The 18,774-nt window shown below is 41.8% G+C and overlaps 1 protein-coding gene across 2 annotated transcripts in view; it reads left to right on the top strand.

Moving 5' to 3' along the window:
• Positions 1-18,774, top strand: part of LOC117329735 (coiled-coil domain-containing protein 134-like) — a 39,275-nt gene that overhangs the window by 15,752 nt on the left and 4,749 nt on the right. For both annotated transcript variants that reach the window (XR_004533256.1, XM_033887833.1), the window contains exons 4-5: positions 1,918-2,096; positions 14,184-14,264. Coding sequence is in view for 1 of the 2 variants with exons in the window: in XM_033887833.1 (XP_033743724.1) it covers positions 1,918-2,096; positions 14,184-14,264 (260 nt within the window). In the remaining variant the exon portion in view is untranslated. The remainder of the gene's footprint in view (positions 1-1,917; positions 2,097-14,183; positions 14,265-18,774) is intronic.

The following is an 18,774-nucleotide window of genomic DNA, read 5'->3' as shown; positions in this document are numbered from 1 at the left end:
AAAAAAACCAAGCTAGACATTCACCAGAACTCATGGTTTTGATAATAAATCATGATGGAAACCAGTTATTAAAGATGTTTTAAAATGATAGCAAGAACACAATACTGTATATCAAATCTGTAAGTCCGGGAGTGAACTATTCAAGTCATCATAAAAACCTTCTCTGTTACCATGTGGTTTGTAACAAATCGGCATACATTTCCTATGGTACAGGTTTTACATCATATCTGATTATCGCAGAAATCGGTGCCAAACCCTCCAACAACCGAGGCTATTGTCGAATGAAAGTAATTGCTAGTTTCCTCTTAACCCTCGCTTAAGTTTACTATATCTGCCAATCTTTTCCTCCGAGGGGACCTGCACTCTTGTATTCACCGATGTGCCTTTAACATCATTGAAGCAGTTTATTGAATTTGTGGGAAAATTAGATTTGAGAAGATAAAAATTGTGAAAATTATGCATGGAGGGTGACGGTATGCCGAAATGTCAACACCGATCATCAGACATAGACAAACGTGGCTGTACTTTAAAAGTGGATAAATGTTTCATACCTTTTTATTTATTCTGACAGATACATGTGTTTAATGCTAGTAGACAAACATCATCTGATGTCCCATTGACAGACAACTTTCTGTACAAATGTAGGAGCTGTGCACTTTCCCAAGCTGCCTGTTAAAGTTTATGTAATTACTGTTAAAATTGGTACTCCCTCTCCCCTCCAGCTCCCCACCACCCACCCCCACCCCCAACTTTATCACATGTATCTTACTTTCAGCCATTTACCCTCCAACAAATCTACCCAAGGTTGAAATCAGCAATTAATGTTGAAACCTTTCTAATCTGACACCCTGTAGAAAAAACATTGTCAGATTAGACAGGAGTTGTGTGCCATAGTGACCATTCGTCCAACTCCTGCTCTCTGTCGACCATAACCAAACAAATTACGTGTCCCCCAAATCTTCAGATATTCACCCTGTTCTATATAATACCAGGCTGTATTTTCTAGTCATTATTTCTGACTATCAAAACACATGTTAGACACCTGCCTGACAAAAACTATAAGGATATTGTGTATTATATCGGGGTGTGGTGTCCGGAAATTTCCTGCTAAAAATCTCCATATTATAATTATCTTTATATAACAAACAATTCATCTATTATTATATACGCAACTATTTTTCTTTCTTGATTCAATAATGGGTTATTGTTCTCTGTTGCCAGGACAACTATGATTGGCATTACCCTGTATTTTCATGTAAATTTCAATAAAATGCAAGGCCCTCCACAGAATCTTGGATTTTCTTCATGTCTTTCATTCAGGGGAAATTTAAGAGACCAAAATAGATCTGCTGTCCCTGTCTTGTCTTCTTACTTTCCTGTCTTTTTCATTTCTTTCCTCTTCTGTTCTGTCTTTCTGTGCTGTAGGTGTTTCCTTGACAATCCTCCTCCTAAATCCTTATCTTGGCTATGTATTAAACAAAAACAAAGAATATATTGTAAATATGATATCATAACGCCGGTCTGTTCTTTAATACAATGGTTGTTGATATGATATTGAACAATACCAAACCAAACAAAATCGAAACTCCGGGTCAAAAGCAGTGCATGACTGCATGAGGCGTCAGAAGTCCCACAAAGATCTCTCACTAACAAATGTACAAATTAATCAGACAAGGCTTCGTAATTTTTTTACGGTAATTTCAGCTGTGATGTTATAAATATACAAGATAATGATAACACCAAGGTGATATTCATTACATGTATTTTAATGTGTGATATTTTTTTTCAGAATCGAGTATCGTAAATTAAAATCCAAAAGTTGAAGAAAAAGTTCTGGATTAATAATTAACATACAACCTTATACCCAAATTTACATGTAGACATGATTGTATTTTGAGATTTGTTTTTCATTAACAGGTATGTCGAAGGTTCTTGAGAACGTAGCCATGTTTGGTGACCTTGTACTACGACTACCAGACATCACCCATGAAATATTCGATAAGAACAAAGAATGGCACCTAATACTGGGCTGGGGTGTGTGGTTCTGTAACGAATCCAAGATCTTTCAAGGAAACAGTGCAAAACTTCTATCACTGGTAAGTTGTACATAGCTTAATTTGTCTCCAGGTGTGTCTTTAGGGTGACAACACAGAACACTGTTCTTAGTTATTCTAGTTTAACCCTTCCACCCCTACTGATCATATTGGACTCCAAATAATGAATGAATGGAAGAGTCTACTAAAGTTTCTTAGGGTTGAAAGGGTTAACACCTAGCAGAACTTGATTGGTTGTAGGTTCCCATGGTTACAATTGTAATGCCTTCAAAGAAAGAGACAAAACATGGCCAACATAGATTCTACTTTGGTTTGATTTTGTCAAACAGCCTGCTGTTTTCTATATATTTCCTCTTGAGTTGTCTTAATTGATGCATGTATTTATGTCATAATTTTTTCATTTCTCCAATTAACTAGCGTCCAATTCCTGGACATGATTCTCAAATCTCATATGCAATGTAAATATCTATATCATGGTCAGTGATGGGTTTTGTTAGTCCAGATTTTGTGAGGTACAAGTATTGCTGAATTCTGATGGCTATAGTTAATTCATGCCACTCGTGGACCTTTGCTTGGAATGCTGGGTAAACAAAAAAATGCATTGCCTCAGTATCAATGATTTATTTTTAGCGACATCTCTCATTGTTAGACAAAGGGTATACGCAGACAAAAGCCAGTAATTCATACTTTTATGTATAACCGTTGACAATTCCTGTCATTTGTGGCAAAAAGTTATGTAATCAGCAACAGATGCTTTGGCTGTGGTGGGATGTAACATGGTCCAAGGACAACAGGCTTGATGACAGCTCTTGTTTCCAGTGCATTGAGTAAACACTGTATGTGGTTTTTCAACCAGCAACTTAAAATATATTGGGGAAACCTTGTTATACTGCCACAAGTTAAAACCTTCTTATACTGCCTCAAGTTAAAATCTTGTTATACTGCCACAAGTTTAAACCTTGTTATACTGTCACAAGTTTATACCTGCTTATACTGCCTCAAGTTAAAACCTTGTTATACTGCCACAAGTTAAAACCTTCTTTTACTGCCACAAGTTAAAACCTTGTTATACTACCTCAAGTTAAAACCTTGTTATACTGCCACCACACTTTAACATGAAAACCTTGTTATACTGCCACAAGTATAACCTTCTTATACTACCACAAGTGAAAACCTTGTTATACTGCCACAAGTTAAAACCTTCTTATACTGCCACCACACTTTGACATGAAAACCTTGTTTTACTGCCACAAGTTAAAACCTTCTTATACTGCCACAAGTTAAAACCTTGTTATACTGTCACAAGTTAAAACCCGGTTTTACTGCCACGACACTTTGACAGAAAAACCTTGTTATACTGCCTCCACAGTTTGACAGGAAAACCTTGTTATACTGCCACCAGAATATTGTCAAGCGGATTCAAATATGCTGTGGCCTCAAACGATGATTTTTCACTTGTTTTGGCACATTTTGCATCAAAGTGGTATTGAATCGAGAAGTTATATGCATGTAATACTGTTTTCTTTTAAAATATTTTTTTTAAATGGTGCAAACAAATGAAGCCAGTTAACCTGTGCTAAGTTTTTAGTTCAAAATATGATGAAAAATATGCAACAGAATAGGCAACATGTAAAATACTGTTTTTTGGGAACAATAGATGTTCAGGTCAAGGTTGTGGCTGAGAGGACAGCTGGGAAATGTATTGGGTGTGTATTTCTACACCCCTACTATCAACAACCACAGACTCATTTTTTTTCTGCAATTGCACAATTTACAGATAGGAGCTTTTAACATAGTTGATTACTAACAGTGATTTAGGGGTCTGAGATGTAATATTTATAGAACTCCCGACCAATTAGATGTTGTTACAGCCACCGAAGCTACCCATAAATATCTACATCCGAACCGCAGTGATGATAGAATGTGACAAGTCCAATTTCAAAACAGACTTTGATAAAACAGTCAGTCTGATATACAAATTGGTATTTTATGAAATTTCCTTATCAATTTTTATGAATGTTTTTTTTTTAAAGAAATGATTTTAAAGTGGTGTAAATATGTTCCCACGATGAATGGTTACCAGTGTATGTAACAGTTACCTTATCTCTGATGGGTCCAGGAGGGAAAAAAAACATTACGGGAGATGTAGTTATCCTAGCAGACCAGAGTAAGGAGCCAGGGGCCGTATCCCAGGATCACTGGGTACTCAAACCGTTGGCAGGGTGCCAGATTTTTTAGGGAAACTTAGTTATCAGTTCATACACTTGGAAATGAATTGTGTCAAAGACAGAGCCATGGAAAGAGAATGTTGTAAAAGAGAACTGAAGGAAAGGAGCAGACATCGGGGTGTAAATAAACATTCCCAGTTCTCATGGTTAGTAAGAAATCAGGAAAGTACTGTAAATCACTTATCTTTCCATTTACCTGTCATATCCGACAATGATTGGTCCCAAAAATATCAGTAAAGTCAGGTTTCACTGACATATCCAACACAATGATTGGTCCCAAAAGTGTTGGTAAAGACAGGTTTACCTGTCATAGCCGACACAATGATTGGTCCCGAAAGTGTTGGTAAAGACAGGTTTACCTGTCATAGCCGACACAATGATTGGTCCCAAAAGTGTTGGTAAAGACAGGTTTACCTGTCATAGCCGACACACTGATTGGTTCCATAGTGTCAGTAGACAGGTTTACCTGTATACATTTTCGTTAGGGTTACATTATTCGTAAGACAAATATTTTTGGTTTCTTCCTTTAAATTGTTGTAGCATTGATAGCCTATTAGCCCAAACATGGCCCACTGTCTGGTCTAATAATGTCCATTTCGGGAGAAGATGATATTTCTTGTCAGGAATTCATTCATGGATGGTGATATTTTTTTTGTCTGGATTGCGTCCCCCAAAGATGATTTTTTTTATCAGGATTGCTTTCATGGATGGCCATTTTAGTATACCCCTGTACAAATGTGTCAGTAGCATGGGATTAGACAATGTGGTCGTGTAGCAGTGCTCCAGTTTACTACAAGTCCAATATGTGGGGCTTAGTTCAAGCAGAAAATATGGTTACCATCTGTTATACTAACCACAAAAAAAACTGTGTTTCTAGACAAGTAGCTATCTGGTGTAAACACATTTATGGGGCATCTTCAGCAGTATCATTAAAGGGCAGACGCTTAGAGTTGGGAGACCCATGCAGGAACAGAGGATCGCAAAATAGTAGAGACACCCAGCCTGGGAGAGAATTTGGGTGGGTGGAGGATCGCAAAAATGAAGAGACACCCAGAGATGGAGTTTGGGTGGGTGGAGGATCGCAAAATTGTAAACAGACCCAGGGATGGAGGTTGGGTGGGTGGAGGATCGCAAAATGGTAGAGACACCCAGAGATGGAGTTTGGGTGGGTGGAGGATAGCAAAATAGTAGGCACCCATTGACAGAGGTTGGTTGGGTGGAGGATCCCAAAATTGTAGAGACACCCAGGGACCCAGGGATGGAGGTTGGGTCAATGGATAGCAGTAGAGAGACCATGGAATGGAGGTTGGGTCAATGGATAGCATAAGAGAGACGAAGGGATGGAGGTTAGGTCAGTGGATAGCAGTAGAGAGACTCAGGGATGGAGATTGGTTGGTGGATAGCAGTAGAGAGACTCAGGGATGGAGGTTGGGTCAGTGGATAGCAGTAGAGAGACCCAGGGATGGAGATTGGTTGGTGGATAGCAGTAGAGAGACTCAGGGAGGGAGGTTAGGTCAGTGGATAGCAGTAGAGAGACTCAGGGATGGAGATTGGTTGGTGGATAGCAGTAGAGAGACTCAGGGATGGAGGTTAGGTCAGTGGATAGCAGTAGAGAGACTCAGGGATGGAGATTGGTTGGTGGATAGCAGTAGAGAGACTCAGGGAGGGAGGTTGGGTCAATGGATAGCAGTAGAGACCCAGGAATGGAGGTTGGGTCGGTGGATAGCAGTAGAGAGACCCAGGGATGGAGGTTGGGTCAATGGATAGCAGTAGAGAAACCCAGGGATGGAGGTTGGGTCAATGGATAGCAGTAGAGAGACTCAGGGATGGAGGTTTGGTCAGCGGATAGCAGTGGAGAGACTAAGGGATGGAGGTTTGGTCAATGGATAGCAGTAGAGAGACCCAGGGATGGAGGTTGGTGTGTGGATAGTAGTAGAGAGACTAAGGGATGAAGGTTGGGTCAATGGATAGCAGTAGAGAGACTTAGGGATGGAGGTTGGGTCAATGGATAGCAGTAGAGAGACTTAGGGATGGAGGTTGGGTCAATGGATAGCAGTAGAGAAACCCAGGGATGGAGGTTGGGTCAATGGATAGCAGTAGAGAGACTCAGGGATGGAGGTTTGGTCAGCGGATAGCAGTGGAGAGACTAAGGGATGGAGGTTTGGTAAATGGATAGCAGTAGAGAGACTTAGGGATGGAGGTTGGTTGGTGGATAATAGTAGAGAGACTCAGGGATGGAGGTTATGTCAATGGATAACAGTAGGTAGACCCAGGGATGGAGGTTGGTTGGTTGGTAGATAACAGTAGAGAGACCCAGGGATGGAGGTTGGTTGGTGGATAATAGTAGAGAGACTCAGGGATGGAGGTTGGTTGGTTGATAGCAGTAGAGAGACCCAGGGATGGAGGTTGGGTCAATGGATAGCAGTAGAGAGACCAACGGATGGAGGTTGGGTCAGCGGATAGCAGTAGAGAGACTCAGGGATGGAGTTTGGTCAGCGGATAGCAGTAGAAAGACTCAGGGACGGAGGTCGGGTCAGTGGAAAGCAGTAGAGAGACTCAGGGATGGAGTTTGGTCAGCGGATAGCAGTAGAAAGACTCAGGGATGGAGGTTGGGTCGGTGGATAACAGTAGAGAGACTCAGGGATAGAGGTTGTGTCAGTGGATAGCAGTAGAGAGACTCAGGGATAGAGGTTGTGTCAGTGGATAGCAGTAGAGAGACTCAGGGATGGAGGTTGGGTCGGTGGATAACAGTAGAGAGACTTAGGGATGGAGGTTGGTTGGTGAATAGCAGTAGAGACCCTGGGGTAGAGAGACCCAGGGATAGAGGTTGTGTCAGTGGATAGCAGTAGAGAGACTCAGGGATGGAGGTTGGGTCAATGGATAACAGTAGAGAGACTCAGGGATGGAGGTTGGGTCGGTGGATAACAGTAGAGAGACTCAGGGATAGAGGTTGTGTCAGTGGATAGCAGTAGAGAGACTCAGGGATGGAGGTTGGGTCAATGGATAGCAGTAGAGAGACTCAGGGATGGAGGTTGGGTCAATGGATAACAGTAGAGAGACTCAGGGATGGAGGTTGGGTCGGTGGATAACAGTAGAGAGACTCAGGGATGGAGGTTGGGTCAGTAGATAGCAGTAGAGAGACTCAGGGATGGAGGTTGGGTCAATGGATAACAGTAGAGAGACCCAGGGATGGAGGTTGGTGTGTAAATAGTAGTAGAGACCCAGGGATGGAGGTTGGTTGGTGAATAGCAGTAGAGACCCTGGGGTAGAGAGACCCAGGGATAGAGGTTGTGTCAGTGGATAGCAGTAGAGAGACTCAGGGATGGAGGTTGGGTCAATGGATAGCAGTAGAGAGACTCAGGGATGAAGGTTGGTGTGTAAATAGTAGTAGAGACCCAGGGATGGAGGTTGGTTGGTGAATAGCAGTAGAGACCCTGGGGTAGAGAGACCCAGGGATAGAGGTTGGGTCAGTGGATAACAGTAGAGAGACCCAGGGATAGAGGTTGGGGTAGAGAGACCCAGGGATGGAGGTTGGTTGGTGGACAGCAATTGAGAGACCCAGTATCTCTCTGTTTTCTAGCAAACGAAGAAAAGATCTGAAAAAACATTTTAAAGTTTGCAAGTAGGACACTCTCCGTGAGAGTATTATGGGTATAGAATATGTGTGTGGGCACTTCAGTGTAGAGTTGGGTGTAGTTATAAAGAACATTGAAATATTGTGGCAGAAGAGTTTTCTGTTTACTCTCTGTAAATGTCAGAAATAAACATTTACTTCAGATACATTTTATCAAAAAATATCGCCTTGCCAATACATGTAAATGTTTATATGTGTCAAGTGTTGTGAGGATGGAATTGTACAGTAGTGGTTTGTGGCTCCGGATGTTTATGTGGAGGTGACAGAGATGATATGGAAGGTCACAGAACCATTAGATACACTACTGCAGAAAGAAGATAATAAAATCAATGAAAAATATATGATGGCATGGATACTGCTAAATGTCCGATTTTGAAGTTCGGTTAAAATTTACATTTTCCTAAAACACCATTAATGTCACAACTGCCTGGAGAGCATATGTCATTCTATAGCATCCGTCGTCCTTCTAGTATCAAGTTTTCATTAACCATTTCACACCTACTGACTATATATTTGACTTTAAATTATGAAAGAATGGCAGAGTCCACTAAAGTTTTTTAGGGTTGGAAGGGTTAAATCAGGTTTTTTCTAACAGGGCAAGGGCATTTACTTTCAATATGTAATTAGCTCACGTGGTCTGGAGGACTTAAAGGTGAGCTTATGTCATACTGTGGTGTTTGTCGTCTATCTGTCAACAATTTGACAAAAAGAACTTCTTCTTAGTTGCTGATTGGAATTAAACCTAATTTGACTGAAAGCATCTGTAAGTGTTGGGGATTCAAAAAAGCACAAATGGCGTTGCTGACCTCTCCCAGGGGGCTGAGGCATGGGGCCAAAAGGGAGCAATTTGGCTATCTTACTACACACTGCTTTTTCTCTGGAAATAATTGATGAATATCACTAATATTTTGCTCAACCATGTTGAGCGCTACAGGCCCCCAGTTTAAGTTAGGATGTCATTGGACTTTCTCTTTAGGAAGCCAAAAGCAGATTAGTTGATTTCATTTCACAGCTGTCTGTGACCTTTCTGCACTGGAGTTGAATAATTGCCAAATTATATCATATTCTCCTCTAAATATCATCATCTGCATGTCTGACATGTAAGGGAGATAATTTGATTAAATTGGTCATCACGTACCTACTAGATAATGTCACCGGACCATATCACAGCAGCCATGTAGAAATTAAAGTGTCTCGCCAACCAAACCCTGTACTTAGGGGCTCGTAGTTCAACAAGATACTTCAATTGTCATCAGTAATTGTTAAGATCTAGAGGAGTTTAGGAATTTTTATGTAAAACACTTGTGAAATTGTTGCCCCTCCTTTATGTATACGTTGTATAAGTATAGTGAGCTGTCATACAAATCAGCGAAAAATCTTGAGGAATGTGTGTGATGTTCTAGTACACCCAAAATATAATAGATGTGTTATACTGATGTAACAGCCAACTAAAGCTTTATGTATACTAGACTGGCCCCCTGTCTCTAGAATATCAAAATTATGAATAGAATTAAACTTTATGATTTTTGTGTTGCCTGCAAAAACCAGGCAACATATAGGTATCAAGTTGTTGGTGTCAGTGTCGGCGACGGTATCAGCATTGTCCACACAGAGGTCCAGATCTTTCTTACTAAAAGCGCTTGCTTGGGATTGCTTTCCAGGTCTGAAGGTCAAAGGTCAAGGTCACTTTTACTAAAAATATGTTTCCGTTCGACAACTCAAGTTTCCTTGGGCCGATAAAACTAAAACTTCGTGTAAATCTTCCTTACCGAGAGTACTTGCTTGGGATTGCTTTCCAGGTCTGAAGGTCAAAGGTCAAGGTCACTGCTACTAAAAATAGAAAATTTGTTTCCTTGTAATCATGCACAAGGCAACACATCCACTTCCGTGGAATTCTTGTGGTTTCTAGGTTATGACCGATTCCTAAGTTTCAAACTTAACGGGGAGATAATCTAGTATTAGAATTTAGCTGAGCAATCCTTTACAAAAAACTCAGGGGCTGGTAGCCAGTCTACATGGAAACATGCACCATGTCTATATCACTGATGAGGCAACTCATTGCAATTACATACTTGAATGAAAATATCTTGTAATACAAGAATAAAGGATTGTACATCTTTGAACCCTTTCATCAATATCTGCACTTGGTGTATATACTTGATGTGATGATTGGACCCAGATTTTTAAAGAAAAGTCTCCTTAAGTGAATTAAGTCAGTTCAAAATTTTCATTAGGGACACATATTTTTGTTTGAAATATTGAAATTGAAAAGTATAGGAACTTAAATGCTTTAACTGACGCAAATATTAATCCATGAATATTTTTGAATTTGGAGATTTTCTTGTAAAATGGATTTTGAATATGTACATATTAATTGAAGTTGAAGCTATTTAGCATAAAAACATCCCCATCAGCTTTATAATTTTGGTGTTCAAGTATTCAGCTGGACAATTCTTTATAAAATACTTTATAGGGGTCGGTGGCTATAGACTGTTGCTGTGAAGAGCTCCCCTGTTTTGACAGCCTATCTTATGATGGTTGTAGTTTCGTAGACTTCATAAAATGTACCCATGGAAGATGTTTTAAGATAGGAACCGGCCCAGTAATAACCCCTTGGTTTTGTTTGATTATTTCATTGTCACCTTAATCATCATTTGATAAAAAAAAATGTATAACGTTTTATGTTATTGACATTTGCGACAATGGCTTCCAAAGTACTCATTTTCTTTTTCGATTCACTACCATATTGAAATATGACACTTCAAGGTTAATCAAATACTTCATGAAATTACTGGCAGATGAAAATCTGATATTTTTGTTTGGTTAAGCTGACAATGCTCATTGTGAGAGGTACCTTTGATGTTTTCTATGAAGCTGTGTCTATACTGCATCAACATTCCACTGACAGAGATTAATAGAAACAGGAAATTCAATTTTCAGAACAATAAAATTCACACAAGTCTTTGTTTTGATCTCTGCTCTCTGATGAAGTGTAAAGATTCTGGACCTAATTATCCACAAAGCCTGGTTAGCTTTGAGATGCTTTTGTATCTACGATATTCAGCATCGCTATGGAAACCCTGAATAGGATTTATCCAGGTTACGATCTAAAATAATGTTTTAGAATAGAATTGCAAAATGGTTCTTCTTAAAATGAGTTAGAAAATATCATTTGAACAAAGTTTTTGGATGTTAAGCTCGTTATGCTTGGAGTAAAATACCAAAGATCATGTAATACTTGCTTGTAAGTAGTGATATTTTATTACCATGGTGACCAGGTGTTTTGTGGAGTGTGTAACTATTACAAGATAGATTTCTACTTTTATCTCCTCACATCATCAAACACATACTACACCTCCTCCCTCAGTGTTTAACATACCTTCCTCATCTTTTAAGACATCTGATCCCTCTACTATACCCCCTCCCCTGCCCCCTACCCTGTCCCCCTATCCCCTACCCTATCCCTCTACCTCCTACTCTGTCCCCTACTCCATACCCTACCCCCTACCCTGTCCCCCTACTCCATACCCTACCCCCTACCATATCCCCCCTACCCCTATCCCCTACCCCCTACCCTGTCCCCTACCCTGTTCCCCTACCCCTACCCTGTCCCCCTACTCCATACCCTACCCCCTACCCTCTACCATATCCCCCTACCCTATTCCCTACCCCCTACACTGTCCCCTACCCCCTACACTGTCCGCTACCCCCTACCCTGTCCCCCTACCCTCTATCCTGTCCCCCTACTCCATTACCCTACCCCCCTACCCTGTCCCCTACTCCCTACCCTAGCCCCTTACCCTGTCCTCCTACTCCATTCCCTATCCCCTACCCTGTCCCTACCCCCTACCCGTCCCCCTACTCATTTACCCCCTACTCCATACCCTACCCCTACCCTGTCCCCCTACTCCATACCCTATCCCCTACCCTGTCCCCCTACTCCATACCCTATCCCCTACCCTGTCCCCTACTCCATACCCTGTCCCCTACCCTGTCCCCCTACCCTACCCATACCCTACCCCCTACCCTGTCCCCTACCCCCTACCCTGTCCCCCTACTCCATACCCTACCCCCTACCCTGTCCCCCTACTCCATACCCTACCCCCTACCCTGTCCCCCTACTCCATACCCTATCCCCTACCCTGTCCCCCTACCCCATACCCTACCCCCTACCCTGTCCCCTACCCCCTACCCTGTCTCCCTACTCCATACCCTACCCCCTACCCTGTCCCCCTACTCCATACCCTACCCCCTACCCTGTCCCCCTACTCCCTACCCTGTCCCCCCACCCTGATCCCACTCCCTGCTATATCCCCTACCCCCTACCCTGTCCCCCTACTCCATACCCTACCCCCTACCCTGTCCCCTACCCTGATCCCACTCCCTGCTATATCCCCTACCCCCTACCCTGTCCCCCTACTCCATACACTACCCCCACCCTGTCCCCTACTCCATACCCTACCCCCTACCCTGTCCCCCTACTCCATACCCTACCCCCTACCCTGTCCCCTACCCTGATCCCACTCCCTGCTATATCCCCTACCCCCTACCCTGTCCCCCTACTCCATACCCTACCCCCACCCTGTCCCCTACTCCATACCCTACCCCTACCCTGTCCCCCTACTCCATACCCTACCCCCTACCCTGTCCCCCTACCCTGAACCCACTCCCTGCTATATCCCCCTACCCCCACCCTGTCCCCCTACCCTATCCCTATACCCCCTACCCTACCTCCACCTTCTCCCCAACATATCCCCTACCCTATCCTCCTTTTCCATTACTCTATTCTCTACCCTCTACCCTATCCCCTATACCCTATCCATACCCTACCCCCTACCCACCCCTACCCATACCCTTACCCCCCCTACCCCTACCCTTACCCCCCCCCCCCACACACACACACTATCCCCCTACCCCTACCCCATTACCCTACCCCTACTCCCTATCCCATTACCCTCCCCCTACCCCTACCCCGTTACCCTACCCCTACCCCTATCCCATTACCCTACCCCCTACCTTATCCCCCACTCTATCCCCCTACCCCTACCCCATTACCCTACCCCCTACCTTATCCCCCCCCTATCCCCTACCCCATTACCCTACCCCCTACCTTACCCCCCCCCCCCCACCCCTACACCTACCCCGTACCCCCTACCCCCTACCCCCCTTACCCTACCCCACCCTCTGCCCTACCCTACCCTACCCCCCCTACCCCTACCTCTACCCCACCCTATCCCCTACCCTACCCCCTACCTTATCCCCCACTCTATCCCCTACCCCTACCCCATTACCCTACCCCCTACCTTCTCCCCCACCCTATCCCCCTACCCCATTACCCTACCCCCTACCTTATCCCCCCACTCTATCCCCCTACCCCTACCCCATTACCCTACCCACTACCTTATCCCCCACCCTATCCCCCTACCCCATTACCCTACTCCATACCCTACCCCCTACCTATCCCCCCACTCTATCCCCCCTACTCCTACCCCCACCTTACCCCCCCTCTCCCCCCCCCCGACCCCCCTACCCCCCTCCCCCACCCTATCCCCCTCACCCCACCCCATAACCCAACCCCCTACCCATACCTTATCCCCCACTCTATCCCCCCACCCCCTACCCCATTCCCTACCCCTACCCGATCCCCCCACTACCCCCTACCCTACCCCCTACCCTACCCCCTACCTTTCCCCCCACTCTATCCCCCTACCCCTACCCCATTAACCTACCCCCTACCTTATCCCCCACCCTCTATCCCCCCTACCCCTACCCCATTACCCTACCCCCTACCTTATCCCCCACCCTATCCCCTACCCTTCTACTACCTCATCCCTCAACCCTTTCTCCTATAGGTAGCTTCCCTGTCCCTCTCCCTATTCTGTACTGAATTCAATTTTATTTGTAATGGAGGCCACAGATAAGAATATAATTAGGAATGTGCCTGTTTCAAATTGATACACTTTCCCTTGATTTTCTGTCTCAGTGAAATTTAACACCTGTCGATGGATTTTCTGTAACAATGAGAACTGATACCTATTATAATCATAATTTAGTATATTTTGACCATGTTTGAAGTTAATACCTGAAACTTATAGGCCTCACATATACTTCAAAGATATATTGACATTTTGCAGAATAGAACGAGTTCTGGAGATGAAAATCATTTCAAACTTTTATTTAAGATACTGAATCTACAGTTGCATATGTAAAATTGAGGGCTTCCTTTGAAGTTAGCGATAATAATTCTATATTTTCCCTTTTTTGCAGATGGCTCAGGAAGTTAATCTGGTTCCAAAGGAGGAGAATTATGTAAACCCATTCAAGAATGAAAATATTATGAAAGATCAGGTGAGAACTATAAATTACAATATAATCCCTTAGATGGTAGCTAGGTTACCAGTTACTGAAAAAATACAGGTGAGAATTAGAAATTACATTATGATCCTTAAGCTGGTTGCTAGGTTACCAGTTACTGAAAATACAGGTAAGAACTAGAAATTACAATATGACCCCTAAGATGGTCGCTAGGTTACCAGTTACTGAAAATACAGGTAAGAAGTAAAAATTACAATATGATCCTTAAGATGGTAGCTAGGTAACTAGTTACTGAAAATACAGGTGAGAATTAGAAATTACATTACGATCCCTAAGATGGTTGCTAGGTTACCAGTTACCATACTAAAAATACAGGTAAGAATGTGAAATTACAATATGATCTCTAAGATGGTAGATAGGTAACCAGTTACTGAAAATACAGGTGAGAAATAGAAATTGCAATATGATCCCTGAGATGGTTGCTAGGTTACCAGTTACTAAAAATACAGGTAAGAATGAGAAATTACAATATGATCTCTAAGATGGTAGCTAGGTAACCAGTTACTGAAAATACAGGTGAGAAATAGAAATTGCAATATGATCCCTAAGGTGGTAGCTGGGTTACTATTGACTGAAAATAGAGCAAATGGCAAGTGGTGATTGGGAGCATTTTCCATTTCCTCAAGTTCATTAGCAGTTGGTTTTGCCAACCACTGAAGTACTCCCTACCTAGCCAGTTTTATGATATGATAAATGTAATTGCATGTTTAGTTTTTGGGGAAAAGGTTTTCTGCAAGTTTCTTAGTTATCATAATTATACCAGCCAAGAATTTTCTACAATAATCACTTACGTTTGGCAACCTGTAGTCAAACACATGTGCAAGATTATTTCTCTGCAGAAAGCTGCAAAAACAGATTCAATCATCGCAGTATCGTTGTAACAGCAGATGGATATGCTTCCTGACAGGGTGCGAGAAGAATCCTCGGTTAAAAGCATCGGCCTGGAAGTCACCTACATAAGGATATATATATAGCAACATGCATTATTGGAAACATGAGTTTTACGAGCAGAAAAACAGCGCAGATTACAAAGACGCTGTTCGTTAAAAAAACAAACTCATAACAAATGTTTCCACATATCCACGGGACAGTGTCTGCCTGATTCAAGGAGCAGTCAGGTTGTGTTTATTTCAAAATCAAACCATCTTGTTAAAAAAAATCTGCATGAATCATTTTTTACTGTACTGTACCAGTGTAAAGAATCAGGTCATGGTGGTTGCCTTGTGTTACAGTGGCTGTGATCACTGTTCCATATTCCACATGAGGCAACTTCATACTATTTGTTTGTTTGCTTATTTGTTGGGTTTATCGCCCGGTGAACAGCCAGGGTCATTTTGAGGCATGGTCTCCTTTGTAGTAGTTGGTGACTACCTCACTGAACAACATATAGAAAGCCCATTGCATGCCATCTAGAACATTAAGGATAAGTATCTAGCCCTATGACACAACCACAATAGTACAGACTGGCCTGTTTCCCAGCTTCGCGAGTAATGCAGACTGACAGAGATAGGGAGCTTTGAACCATGCACTTTGGATGTGTACCTGAATTTATGTGGCCAGTGCTCTTACCGTCTGAGCTATCACGGCCCAGTCAACTTCAACTTCAAATTCAAACAGTGCAAGATTCTTTCTCAAACCCAGCATGTTTCTCAGGGAGCAGAGATCATGGGTTGTCCTGTGCTGTCAGTTATATTTCCAAGAACAAGGCACTTTACTTCATTTGCGTAAGATACCCATACAGTAGGCCTCACTCACTGAGGTAGTCACCAGCTACTACAAGGAGATCCCGCCTCAAAATGATCCTTTCTGTTCATGGGGAAATAAATCCAACACATAAAGTTTTCCTGAAACTTTTTAAGCTTAGAAATTGAAATCATTTGCAACTTAATATTTCCCTTCGTATTGAATGCAAAATAAGATGTAAAATTTACACAGAAAATACTTAAAAGTCCTTGACTGATGTCAGGTTAAAGTGCTCAACGGTGTGCTTCCCGCCCAGATAACAGCAAATGTATATAATTATAAACCAAAATGCAACCTGACCCAGTTGAATCTTCTTATCAGCTCTCTGCAGAAATATTGCAGTAAGTTTGTGTTCAGATTTACCATCCGCAGGAATCGTAATTATGTTACTCAGTTCCTCTACCCTTAACATTTAACACTCGGACAAAAAAAATCACAAAATATTTTAAATGAACATGTTATTCCACAGATCAGATGTTATAATTGCAGAGTGTAAAATGAGAAGACTTTCATAGTGATGGGAACTGATATTTGATACTAAATTGCCAATGTTGATTTCCAAATTGACATTTTCAATCTCTGGCTGATAGAGCACAGCATGTCTCTCTGATCACACCGTTACTGAAGTTTCACATAAAATTGGTTTAGCACTTTGTATACTGGTGTATCTATTTTATACAATGATGAATATATCTTAATTTCTTTTTAAAAAGTTACAAACATTTGATTTTAAAAAGTTACAAACATTTGATAAATTACTTTAAAACATTATTCAATTTAGATGAGATATTAGTTTAAAGTTTTACAGAACATGAGGCTTCCATCCATCTTTTATACATTTTACAAAACCTTGAGGCCTCAGTTAAAAATCATGTTATACCCAAATCACACTCGACCACTTTCCCTCTATGTCCAACCATGTCCTGGAAAATTTTGGAGGATTCATTAAGAACATAAGGAACTTGTACAACATATTGATAACATAGTAGAATTGACGTAGTGATGACGCAGCCAAAACCTAATGAGGACTTCATTGACACAGTCAAGATTTCAGTTCACAGTAATACTGACATCAATAATCAAGGTCAAGGTCAATAAGGTTAAGATTAAATTTTGTATCTTTCCATTAATGAATATTTTTCTATGAAATTATGAAGCAAATTAAACAAGGAGTCAACTGACCAAAGATCAAGGTCACTGGGTCAAAAGTCAAGGTCATTTTCGTCCAAGGACAATGTGGAAGGAAACGAGAAATATGTCATTGTACATATTTAATGTTTATTTTGCTTACTTGCTGTTGTTTTTTAAGTCCATTTATCAAATGTTTGGAACCAGAAAGATAAATTTTGGTTAAAGGAAAATGTTAAATGTTATGCTTGATAGTGGGTGGCAGATCCCAAACTTGGAAAATACAGGGTATCTGATTGGATATGATTCTTTGTACTTAGAAAATACAGAATGTCTGATTTGGTATGATTCTTTGTATCATGATTAGACAATTTGTTGAAGAGGGGGCTGTGGTGGCTGAGTGGTTAAAGTGTCTCAACACTTTATCACTAGCCTTCCACCTCTGGGTTGCAAGTTCGAAACCCACGTGGGACAGTTGCCTGGTACTGACCGTAGGTCAGTGGTTTTTCTCTGGGTATTCCGGCTTTCCTCCACCTCCAAAACCAGGCATGTCCTTAAATGACCCTGGCTGTTAATAGGACGTTAAACAAAATAAACCAATTTGTTGAAGAAGGAATACTTTCATTACTGTTACATCAATATGATGTTTTAATAAGGTCAGTGGTCACATCAGAAAATAAAAGTTGCTTTCTATCAACATGAAGGGAAACACAGCAGAATCACACAGGGTGAGGCAGAATCAATTTCTGCTGACTTTGTACAAATTGGTCCTGATTTGGTTTAAACACCTTGGCCATAAAATGTCTGTCCTGATCTGTAGGTTCTGTAAAATCCAGATCCTTTCTATCTTCACATTAGGTTCCACAGTCAATATAGCAGGTCTGTAATGGCCCCTGTCTGAGGCCTGACCTCTGGTAACCTCTAGTAACCTCTGGTAACCTCTGGACAGTGGCAATGACCTGTTAAATCTGTTGAACCCTGTCTTAATAAGTCTTAGAGATCTTTGGAACATCCTTACTACTTTGTAGCAGTTCTAGGCAGGTTGGTTTGCTCTGAAAAGTCTGATACATATTACGATCAATGGATAAATGTTTCACTGTTACTACTGAGGTGGCCAGGTTCCTGATCCTCTGAGACAAAAAGCATGGGAACACCAGCTTATAGATCTGTTTACTAGTAAAAAACATGTTTCATACTTGCATCTAAGCTGGATCAATATAAAAATGTAAATGATGTTGTTTCTAAAGTATGATATAAACAAAAAAAATCTTTCAAATTGTTAAAAATGCTCAAATTGCTGTTCTCTCTAATTTGGATATGTTCTACAAATTTATGCTCCTCAGATAGATCTCAGCACAGTTCCCTTTGCTCCCAATGTTCCTAATGTTCCCTGTGTTACATGTGTTAACCCAGCAGTTCCCTATGTTCCCTTTGCTCCCAATGTTCCCTTTGCTCCCAACGTTCCTAATGTTCCCTGTGTTACATGTGTTAACCCAGCAGTTCCATATGTTCCCTTTGCTCCCAACGTTCCTAATGTTCCCTGTGTTACATGTGTTAACCCAGCAGTTCTATATGTTCCCTTTGCTCCCAATGTTCCCTGTTTTACCCCAGC

Source organism: Pecten maximus, chromosome 6 (genome assembly GCF_902652985.1).
Source record: "Pecten maximus chromosome 6, xPecMax1.1, whole genome shotgun sequence".
Lineage (NCBI taxonomy): Eukaryota > Metazoa > Mollusca > Bivalvia > Pectinida > Pectinidae > Pecten > Pecten maximus.
This window is presented reverse-complemented; position numbering and strand designations above follow the sequence as displayed.